General features: G+C 44.9%; 1 protein-coding gene across 3 annotated transcripts in view; it reads left to right on the top strand.

The window, feature by feature from the left end:
• The first annotated feature begins 257 nt into the window (after nucleotides 1-257).
• LOC119171843 (cytochrome P450 3A4) overlaps nucleotides 258-12,081 on the top strand; it is a 36,819-nt gene continuing 24,995 nt past the window's right edge. For all 3 annotated transcript variants that reach the window (XM_075892483.1, XM_075892485.1, XM_075892484.1), the window contains exons 1-2: nucleotides 258-360; nucleotides 11,349-11,445. In XM_075892483.1, the coding sequence (XP_075748598.1) occupies nucleotides 284-360; nucleotides 11,349-11,445 (174 nt within the window). In that variant the 5' untranslated portion in view covers nucleotides 258-283. The remainder of the gene's footprint in view (nucleotides 361-11,348; nucleotides 11,446-12,081) is intronic.

Genomic DNA, 12,081 nt, shown 5'->3' on the forward strand with positions numbered 1-12,081 from the left:
TCGCTCATTGCCCTGGATCACTTAGATACGGGGGGCATTTTACAAGGTTGAACGCGCAGGTCATCGTATCGAAGTTACACGCAGAGAAACTATTGATTAAGCAAATGAAGTGCCAAAGATGAACTGTAAGCTTGTTTCCATACTGCGAAACCACACTATCTGCAGCCACGTTATCGCTGGGCCATTGTTTGACGTCGGTTTAGACAACGTCTGGCCGTACGACGCAGCCATAAATCGCAGCGTTTGTTATCGTTCACGGTACTTCTCTTTTGGCTGCCTAACCATGCTAGCTACGGTAGCGCTGGTCGTCTGGACAGTAACCATCTTGGGCACCACCATCGCCATTTTTCAACTTCTGCGGTGAGTAAGATTGTGCTTTAGTACGGCTATATTATAACTGCAGAGGTTTCGCGTTCCGAAACCACGGTTATGAGGGACGCCGTAGTGGAGGCTCCCCGAAATTGAGCCCATCTGGGGTATTACCGCGCGCATAAGTTTTAAATAATCGTTATGGTATTAAGGAGATCTGACAATAATGCCAAGTAATGTATAGGGGATGTTATTAAATGTAGTGTAAATGTGAAGAAAGAAAAGTGTACAAAAATATAACTTGCCGTGGGCAGCGCATCCACTTTCTTTTTCTCACATTTATGTTACAGTTACTTCTAATAACACTCCCTATACATTCCTTGGTATTATTGTCTGTTAGATATCATTAGTGTGTCGAACCAAGAAAACTAGCCCTTAAATGTACACTCCTTTCTTTGTTACGGTTTATTCTCTTAAAACCACGATGTGATTATGAGAGACACCTTAGCGGAGAACGCCGAAAATTTCGGCTACTACCATGGGTGTTCTTTAACGTGCGCCTATATCTAAGTATGCACAGGCCCTATTCATTTACGCCTTCATTGAAAATGCGGCCGCCTATCCCGGTATTCGATACCACGACCTGCAGGTCAGCCATCGAGTACCATAACCTTTAGACCACTGTGGTGGATAGTCTAGTGATAATCGGGACATACCCGTGGTGAATCGCCATTGTGCTGTGTATCAGAATGGACATGGAAAATGTTGCATAAAAGTGGGCAGCTATGTCGGAGAACACCAATGCATGTACAGTCAGAGACGGAGTCGGAAAACACTGCGTTCAGTGCGGACAGTCTCACAAATTCCGCAAGTAACAAAATGAAAACAAAAAAGTGCTCAAGAATACGCTTTTCATTAGAACTAAACACGTGCACAGTGCTTGTTTTGTGCTCGTGAACAATTGTTAGTAGCATTGTTATGCCGTGTATGATTTCCGCCACCTTAGAGCAAGTTCAGAAGGCACGTTGGTTAAAAAAAAAGTATTGTAGTACGCAATTTTTAAAGCTCTTCAAAAAAGTAGGAGGGTAAGAGGACAAGTTTCCCGGGAAGTAAGCTTCGCTTCTGAAAAAACCTTCCAGGCAGCGTTTAGAACGCAAGGTTGGGTAGCTTCATTTTTCGCATCAGGTGATGCCCTTAGGTCCGATCCCCGAACTTGCACTTTTTTCCTCTTCAGCAGCGACTCTTCACTGAATCGGCCTCTACAAGTTTGTTTTGTGCAACTTTGTGGTATGCATGCAGATCATACACTTTTTTTTAACGGAACGCTGCAACTTCGCAGTTACATACTATTTTACAAGGAAACTGTGGTATCGTTGGTCGAAATTTTTTCCGTCGTTGTCATTCACCGGCACACAACGTGAGCCGATCCCCGATATGGTGCAACGATGTATTGACACGTGGCAGCATGTCAACTTTTTTCTCGGAGCATAGGTAGAATACGCAGATGAACCTTATCTGTGCGTTTGTCAGCAGCCGGCAGGTGTGGTGGGTTCACAGACTCGGTGTGCGACATGCACGCTATATTTTGTATGGTGGTGGTGGTGAAAAACATTTATTTACAAAAGAGAGGTGTAGGACCTCTGTAGAGGCCCCTACAGACTAGGTGGAGTCTCTATTCCGGGACCCCATTGGTTAAAGCCGCCGTCTTGGCTCTCTGGACCAAGGCCTGCTGGGCCTGAAGGTCTGAGCAGCCGAGCAGGGCCGCCTCCCAGTCCTCTCGCCTAGGGTTTGGGTTAGGAGTAATGGCTGCGTTAGCTTGGCAGGCCCACACCATGTGGTAGGTGTCTGCCACCTCCCCACAGTGCTGGCACTGTCCTGTGACCGTAGGGTCGAAATGTTTGACTATGGCAGGACATAGCAATGTATTCGTCTGGAGGCGAAGCAAAATGCGCTCCTCTGCTTTCTTCAACCCCCGTGCGGGGGGAGGGTAGCGGCGATGACTTTCCCGATAATAATAAAGAATTTCCTTATATCGGAGGAGAGGGTAACCCTCCTCATCGGTCTCCATCGGCATTGACGAAGGTAGCCCGGAAATGAGCGCTCGGGCAGCCGCATCTGCAGCCTCATTTCCCCGCAATCCCTGATGGCCCGGTGTCCATATAATGCGTTTCGGATGAGGGTCCGTGTCTCTTATGCAGTTGCGCAGTATTGTCTCGGCTAACGGTGATATGTACCCGGCTGTATAATTACGACACGCTCGGCGCGAATCCGTGATAATATACCGGGAATTACTGTGAGAGGCCGCAAGGGCAATGGCGACCTCCTCAGCCTGTGTTACAGAATACGCCCTAAAGGTTAGCCCATCCACCTGTGTGCCCTCGTGAATAGCAGCCGCCGTGTACCACCCCTTGGAGGTGGGGCCAGCAACGTCCACGTAGTACACACCTGGCTTCTGTCCAAATTGTCGTTCCAGCGCCCGAGCGCGTGCGTCACGTCGCGCTGTGTGTTCATCTCTGTCCATTTTAGTATGGGCTTTATCCTTTTCTTGCATTTCATGGCAGTTGAGGTACGTGTCATCTGCAGCGAGTTCATTCAGGTAGTTTTGGCCCTTCAATTGTATCGACAAAACGCCGGTGATATTCCATGGAATATTCTACGATATTAAGTGTCGTTGCTCCTGCCAGAAAAAATCACGCTTTTAGCGTTGTTGTAGGGGCCTTTCTAGTGCGGTGCAGGTGTTGAGCCATGTTTTAAAAGCATTTTTAGCAATTTCAAGCTAACTGTTTTGATTATTTACTGATTATTTTTGTTATTATAGTATTTTAAGCCTTGAGTGTTCATTTTAACCTGGTTTTGGAGTATTGATAGTTTTATTATGGACTAGTGAGCACTTAACTGCGGGTGTAATCGTGCCTTATGGTATACATAAATGAACATGCCAGGCCCCTGAAGTTATTCGCACTTAAACACAACAATAATTTAGCTAACTTTAAGCAGCCAGACTGCCGATCCAGTGGCCGAAGTTGTTTCTAGAAAATTGTTGCGATAAAATCCAACAATAAGTGATACAAACTGTGCAAATGTGGCTAATTATTGTTCAAGCGACAACTACGCTCGCACTAAGATGCATGCACTAAACGATTGGTTTTTTGTAGCAAAACATGCGAAATCCATCAAATTACCAGACACACGTGTCAAAATTTTCAAACATCTATTTTACAGCCGATGAGAAGCGGGTGAAATGTGAGATAAAGTAGCCCTAAGAACATTTATAATGGTCAAAGCATTAGTAGACAAGTATCGTTTGGCTTGCATAATGCATAAAAACTCAATGATGCAAACGAACTAAGGTCAGCTTGTGTATAACGAAACCATTTAAACAGCGGCGCGTTTTATTCGATAGAAATTACTAAATAGTTTTCAAGTACAAACTGCGAAAGTATACGCTTTGTAAAAACCATGAAATATCTCAACGACGAAGCAGCTGTCGGGATTATTACTCAATTACTACGCATTGAGCTCTGACTACCTACCATGCACTAAGTATCTGAACACAAGGGAGTTCTCATTGGCATTTCACCCCAATAGAAGCGCTGCCGACGTGGCCATGAATCAAGCCTGTGACTTTGGGTGCGGCAGCATACGTGCTCAGCTAACGCGGCTAGTCGCGTTCAAGTTTATGCCGTTTCGCGGTGTGTGCTTAGTGCGCGTAGACTTAACGCAGCTGTGTAGTATATTATTATTGCCCCGCCGCGGTAGTTTAGTGGCTAAGGTACTCGGCTGCTGACCTGCAGGTCGCGGGATCGAATCCCGGCTGCAGCGGCTGCATTTCCGATGGAGGCGGACATGTCGTAGGCACGTGTGCTCATATTTGGGTGCATGTTAAAGAACCCCAGGTGGTCGAAACTTCTGGAGCCCTCCACTACGGCGTCTCTCATAATCATATGATGGTTTTGGGACGTTCTTTCCACATATCAATCTCCACATATCCACATATCCAACTCCACATATCCATCAATCAGTATATCATTATTTATATTTCCTGGCATATAGTACTAACAGCTGAATGCAATCACTTTAAATGATCTCGCAATGACCAATTGATTGTACAAAAAAAAAGTCTATTCATATCTTGTGGAGTGCATGCAAAGATGTATACGACATCTTGCGTTCACCGTAAGCCCCATATGTCGGAGACCCGATGGCGTTCACTTTAAAGCCAGCATTGACTAGTAAAACGCAGTTGATTTACTATACATGCAATTTAAATACACTTCACTGGATGCATTTGGATACATTTCACTGAAAAACGCAGCTCACAGCTGCGAATTTTACAGACTTGGACTTTGGGACACGCGAAAATTTCAGTAATCTAGTGTTAATAAAGGGATCTTGACGCGGAAACTTTCAGTCGTCATATTCTGCGTCAGATGAAAAGCCTGGTCCTCAGGAGCCGAGAAAATGCACTGTTAAGTGTGAGTGCACCCTAAAAAGTAGCTTTTCTGAAAGCTAGTTTCGGTTCCCACTGTGCGCCCAGACGTCACAACATGGTACGATTCTTTCGTGGCATGCTCGCACAAAATATCGCCACGCTTTCACAGTCGCTCCGCCCCGTGGCTCCGTTTGGAATGCACAAATGGCCATTTTGAATGTTTTGGTGACGCACAAGTGAGCATCTTAGAAGTTTCGGTACCTGACGTGATCACAACCAGCCAGCCTGCTGCGTGAAGTCACCACATTGAGTACACTGTAGCCCGACATTAAGCTAGTATCCACGACGTCTGTAGGTGCGCCATGGAAAAAATGACTTGAATATCAAAATTGTTCCACCATTTAAAACAACGTATTCAGCATGTCTCCTGTATGGATCATTTCTAACGCGGATACTATGTCAAGATTCGACCGCCATATCGATACTGATCTCCACAATTATTCAAGTCTGTGGAATACAGACATCTTATTCCGCGATTACTCTTAACACAAGTGACTGACCGCATCGGGTTCTTCACGAAAAATATGCTTGAGACTAGTCATGTCGCTTACGCAAACAAAGCGTTATTGATCGCTATACGGGTGAGTAAACAATGCGAGTAAACAACGCGAGTAGCGTTTCGCCAAGTCACAAGCATTTTATTCCTCGTAAACTGGTGGGCCGCATGTACTACGTTCGCGGAACGCGTGTTTGAGACCTCTCCTGTATACCGATGAAACATCCTATCGCCCCTAATGCTCTTTAAATATCCCCTAACAACTTTTGTAAATAATAAAAAAAACAAGAGCGTTGTTCTCTCCCGGCGTTTTCTGTTTTTGCGGCACTATCCGGGACGACAGGTGTTGCTCACGTGACGTCATTATCAAATAAGCTCTCGAACGGTCGACGCACGAGACATGTCTCGCATGGCTATCGGGGGCGATAAACTAGCTTTACTTCGTCTTTTGCGTTTGCGACTTCGCATGCATGTGCAGATAGCAGCGTGTTGTAGAAAACCACAAAATACCGACTGGATCAGCGCTTAGTGCCAACATTCCACGCGTTTTATGAAGAAATGACTTGGCGAGATGGAGATAGCGCTTGTAAAAATGGTGGTGAATATGACGAATGAATTCCTCCACCCCATCCAAAACTAACCAAAGAAGAGAGCGAGATTTTCAGACGCCTACAAAGCAACACTTACATACATGGCATATATAATGCACCACCTCTACCCGACGACACATGGCTACATGTGCCGGCTCTGCAGCGTACAGGACACCCTGGCTCACTTGCTCCTGGAATGTCAATGCCATGCAAACCACGGCACGCAACTGGAGCGGGACCAAGCCCCAAGAATAAACGACGACCACCTAATAGAAATGTGGGAGGCCAAACTCGTCTTCGAGGACTTGGAAGACCAGCGACCACTCGTCGCCAGGGCCAAGAAGGCAGTCGAAGCCACAGGGTTCCTGGACTGCGGAACCCTCTCAGTTTAGGGTGATACCGGGTCTCGCTCGGAACACTGTTTCTAAATAAACGTTTCTTTCTCTCTTTCACCTTTGAACTCGGTGTGGTTCAGGGGCCATTTGAGGAGACAAAGGTGAATTAATGCGTGCTCGGCAGCATATCTTCATAGTCAGCGAGTTACCGTTGCACACAAAGAAATTATGACCTTACTCATGCTGAGTGGAGCCACAGACCTGCTGACGCACTCTACGCAACGTTGACCTGTAGTGCAGTTATTGGCCCCCGTGGTCTGCAGCTATTGCAGCATTCATGTACTGCGTTGTATACGCTATCGGGCGAGTGTCGCTATCAGCGGGTTGCGCCTCGAGACGAGTTTTGTTTCGACGCGACTGGTCAGAAGAGCGGCACACTGTCGTCAAAATCGGCTCTGCAGTTATTGGGTGCATTAGTGTTGTGCTTTGAATGTTCAGTCAATCACGCACGACAGGTACTGTCGCTCATAGTTCATAAATGAAAAATAATAATTGTTGGGCTTCAGCGTCCCAAAACCACCATACGATTGTGAGGTGCCACAGTGGATGGCTCCAGAAATTTCGACCACTTGGTGTTCTTTAACGTGCAACTAAATCTGCAGGCACACAGCTCATCAATTAAGACAAAGAAGAAAAAAACACTGCTGTAGACGCGTGACGGTGATAGAACAACAGACAGGGTGCTGAACTAACAACCAGTGGTTTATAACTAGGAAATGCAATATACTATACAGAAGCATTGAGCGGAAGTCCAACAAAAGCACGGTATCTGCGCAGAGATAGGCAATCACGTCACGTGCGTCAACAAAACAGGCTGTCAAGTTTTGAACGAGTCAATGGTTTCATTGTTATGTAGAAAGACTCAAGTGTTTCCACGTGCGTGAATGATGGTAAACGTTGCCTATCCCGCGTGCTCTTTGCTCCCGTTTTATCACCGCAAACTCCTACAGTTCATCAACCTAAGGTGCGCTACATTTCACCGCGAGTCAATGTCAATGGGGCACGGTTTTTTCGATAACCAGGGTAGCAGCTAGTAGACACTTGGCAATGTTTAAGCACTGTGACAGATGCTGAAAAGAAGGCACACAGCTATAATAGAGAGAGAGAGAGAGAGAGAGAGAGAGAGAGAGAGAGAGAGGAGGTAGTGAGCTCTGTTACACCAGAGGCTATAGTCGCATCGTTTCAGCTTGTGTGGAGGGGGACCGCAATCCGGGACTCCTGTGGCTGTTCTATGCGGCTGCCTTGTGAGAATTGAAAGGCTCATATACGCCTTATGCGAACGGGACCTTGGAGAAAAACCCGGTATGAGCGAAATCGCGCAAATAATGTCGACGAAGTGATTGCGTTAGCCGCGCCTTAAGATCAGAATACGTTTTCCATTTCTTGCTCATTGCCCATGTTTTCGTATACTAACGATTATTTTTGTTCCAAATTAACTAAATGGGATAAGCGTGAAAATTTGAGAGCTGAGTGCAGCGAATTTCTCAAATCAGAATCTTGAAACGTGATGATATATACTTTTCCCACAAAGCCTAAATTTCATTCATTCATGATGAAATGAAGCGCAATAAACGCAACTGGCCAAAACCTGTTCTCTTCTAAACTATATGATTTCAGCTTCTTAAATAACCAGCTGAAGGTTTATCCTGCACACGTGGAAACGAATAATATAATAGCTACAGCCACTTGAGTACTGAAAGAAAAGGCAGACGTGATATTTGCCTGCCTTTTCTGGTCGTTTTCATTATGCACGTCCTCAAATGGTGGTTTGTTCAGCTAACTTTCGTGAGTGCTGTATATTGTGGTCGTACTCTCCGTTCACCAGCGTCATTTCAGTGTGGGTTCCGCCTTCTTATTCAAGCACATCGTAAAGTGTACTCGGCGTCACTCTCTAACATGAAGAATATTAAATAGTGTGTGCAACGTTTCACTGACTCGGCGGTAACAAAAACCAGGCTCTATACCATGCACTTTCGTCGTGTTCTTGTTAGGTGTGCAACTGCTGCACTGTGGATCACTTGTTATGCGGTAAGGTTTACTTGATGTCAAACGCTTGTGGTTCCATTACAGAGAAATATTTTTATCAAGTAAAAGCTTGACGCTTACGTACTAAGAAGCCCTACAACACTTTTTAACATAGTCAAAAAACGCTGCCGATATAGTCGAGGCTGCCGAGAACACGCGAGTGAAATATTACAGTGCAGCGCGTGGGTTGTAATTCACTATTAATTCTCAATGTCAGCTGAAAATTGCTTGTTATAATCTCCACAAATTACAATAAAAGCTCAAAAATTGTTGGTCCCAGTTATTGTAAAAGGCTGTTGGCTTATTTGAGCATGACGCAATCGGTCGTTAAAACAGTCGCCGTGGGAGGCCGCGACTTCTTCACGCGTGCGCGTGATCCCACTGAAGATCCGCGTATTCGAAAAAATTCCGCCATATCCACGAAGTGAATGATGATAAGTGGGCGAAGCTCCGGAGGTAAACCTGGTAAACCATGAATCATCTGTACATTTTGCCCACTCGATTTTATTACATCGCTCCCCCTAGCGTACGTCGCCGCACTAAATCGAACGATTGCCTTCAACCAATGACACGCGCCATATGTGACATCATTCCTATTTTACAAGATCTCGCGTCTTTCATCAACTACAAGTACCGCTTTCTAGTTTATAACATCTTGCATCTTTTCATCATCAGCTACAAGTACCGCCATCTAGTAAACACTGCAAGAACTAAACTAGAGGTGGCTACATACAGGGGACGGTACCGCCATCTAGTGAACACTGCAAGAACTAAACTAGAGGTGGCTACATACAGGGGACGGTACCGCCATCTAGTGAACACTGCAAGAACTAAACTAGAGGTGGCTACATACAGGCTACAGGGGACGCACAGCCCACGCCCTAAGGAGCTTCGCCCCTAAAACGCGAAGAAAAAGTGCTCAAGGTCATGGGCCGCGCGTGACGTATTTTCTTTACCCGTGCCATCCCTCCCTGTTCATGCAGCTTCAGCCGTCGCCAAGTAACGGTGACCAGAACTTCTACGTTTATTTTCTATTTAAATAAAAATAAAGCTTCCAGCTTCATCGGGACGAGAAAAGAGAGATTGCGATTTCAGCGCGGCGGTAAATTTTTGAGGCAATAAGTTCTTTTAGCGAATTTATTCTATGGCTACTTGGGGAAGTGTAGCAGGGCCCCTCTAAAAGGTGCCCTGAAAACATAAAATGGAATGATACGGCAGTAATAAAACGGAATTGCCGTGTGACATTTTAACTGGGAGCGGAATTCCCAATATATGTATGCTCATATTTAGGTATGCTTTTAAACAAAGTCACAGCTTTGCCGCAAAGACGAAGCAATGAACGCAATAGCAACAAATTGGAAGGTCGTGCGCATAATGGCCAGCTGATTGAAACGTGCCCCACGTTTCTCACGCACGAATGGCGCATGAAACGTACTCTCATGTGCACATGAACGTGAATAAGCGTTTCAGTTGTTACTTCGCTGTGACTGAAAAGTGTCCTCTTTTCGCAAACGGATACTGTGCAACGATTGCAGTGACCTTTCTGCGCCAGGTAACTAAAACAAAATCGTTCCGGTAAAAGCCAAAGGCCAGCCAAAACGTACGCTCCTCCCCACCGCGAGATAAGGGCCCGCGAGTGAGCGTCAATTCCCCGCTTTTCGCGGGGCAAAGTGCGTGTGGGAGATGAGAGCGCGCCCCGCCGCGTCGTGATGATGTTGCTACGCGAGCTCATTTCGCCATCTTGCTGGTAATGCTGAAAACATGATAGCCCCCCTCCCCCCCGAGATGCCCGTAAGCAGCGGCAAGTGGCAGATATAGATAGATTGCCGTTTGAGCGTTGAAGGACGTGCTCCTCGTTAAGCACAGTCATGGCCGCTGGATAAAAAAAAAACTTTTTTTTATCCAGCGACCGTAACACAATGCTGTCTACTCCAAAGTGGTCATTCCTGGGGAAATATTTCAACCAGAAGCGACTTAAGGGACCTTTAGGTAATAAGAATGTTTCGCTTGCCATACTCTCAATGTTCGTGGTCTCTTTCTTTCCAACAGGGAACAAAATGGCATAAATAAGTCGTGTCTAGGGTACCGTGTCGTGAAGCGGTATAGTGTTTGTGCCTGTCTTCAGTAAAACACTAACCCACAGCTTCCAGAATTAAACATTACACACCTTGCTATATATGTTACGCAAATATACTACATACGTACACACACTTAGAAATTCTGCTACGAAACTACAGAAGTGGGTGTATTTGAAGAAAAGAAACCATAAACTAATAATTGTATCTTTAGCCAGAGTACCCCAGTTAAAACAGTGCAAATTAAGAAAGACAAAAACCTTCATGTGTAATAAAACCGTTTTACCTTGATAGCAACCCCCTGAAGAACACCCTTTATATTAATAATTGTATAAAGCTTCACTTATTAACATTATAATCATTATGTTAATGTCATTTTGATGTCTACTGCGTAGATGCGTTCATATTGTATCGTCTCGTTGCTAATCAGTTTAAGCCCCGATGAGTACATACGAAATCTACGCAAAAACCTGAACATCAAACTAAATTCATCCTCACTGCAACGTGCCTTTTCGATTTGGCATGTGCTTTCCGAAGTTGTTCTCGCAGTCACTAACCGTAACCATTTTCATGAACAACCAGATAGACATTTTAATACTGTGTAACGATTTCGCTTCTCTTCCGCTGCATACTGATTTAGACCTGTTTTGTAACACTGCCGCTATTTTATGTATAGCGTCCATGGTTGTACTTGTATGAAAATCCTGCGTTATATTTTTCCAGTTGCCTCTATCCATTGCTCTGTCTCCCCTCGCTCATTGTTTCTGCAGAATAAAGAAATAAATGAATTAATAAGTAAATGAATTTGTAAGAATATTATGTTAGATAACTTTTACCTGTTCGCAATCGGCGACTTCTGTGTGTAGATCCTATTTTAATTTTCTGGCGTTTAATATTCGCCACTATGCTACGCAAACAGCAGGCAGTTTCTATCTTGTTTCAATTGGTGGATTTATTCTACTGCAGTTGGCGAAAAAGACACTTCAGCTATTTCAAAGATCTCGGAGTTCCTGGACCGACTCCCAACATCTTCTGGGGAAACTTATGGGAATATCACCACAAGGTATATGCATGATTGATCACTTAGGAATGCAGAAATCACTCATTACACTGAGCCAGTAAACAACAATGTTGGGATTATTTGTCGCAAGCGCTCGGGCCTCCGGAACGCTCGTAGATTCAGATGTCTTGTGCTCAAACGTTTTAGCCGCCACGCTAGTGTATAGAAGTCTAATTGCATTTCCCGTTGTCTATACGATATCTCCAGATATTCGTAATTTGGGTTACCCATCTTTGTTACAATCCTTGTCTTCTCTGCGCTATTAATGTATAGTTACCGGTGCAAAAAAAATTCCACCAGATCTCTATCATTCTGGGAATCGATTTCATAATATCAGGCAGTGAGGAGCTGCGTACGCACCATATTTTTGCTTTGAGCAAAGTGTTAGGCGACCTTTCAACATCGTTGTCAGATACAAGTAGTTTTGTGGATATCGTGCACTTTCCAGACACGTCGACAACATTGGAACCTGAAGAAATGATAATATGAAACATATGCACTCTCGTTGGAGGACAGATGTCAGTGTTATTGAAACGAAGTGTACGCTACGATTATGTGCATACATATCATAATTAGCGGTCATTGGCGTCACTGCAACCACTTATGCGATACGTTACGTTGTGATCTGTACTGCGTGGT

This window comes from Rhipicephalus microplus, chromosome 4, assembly GCF_043290135.1.
Source record: "Rhipicephalus microplus isolate Deutch F79 chromosome 4, USDA_Rmic, whole genome shotgun sequence".
In the NCBI taxonomy this organism is placed as follows: domain Eukaryota; kingdom Metazoa; phylum Arthropoda; class Arachnida; order Ixodida; family Ixodidae; genus Rhipicephalus; species Rhipicephalus microplus.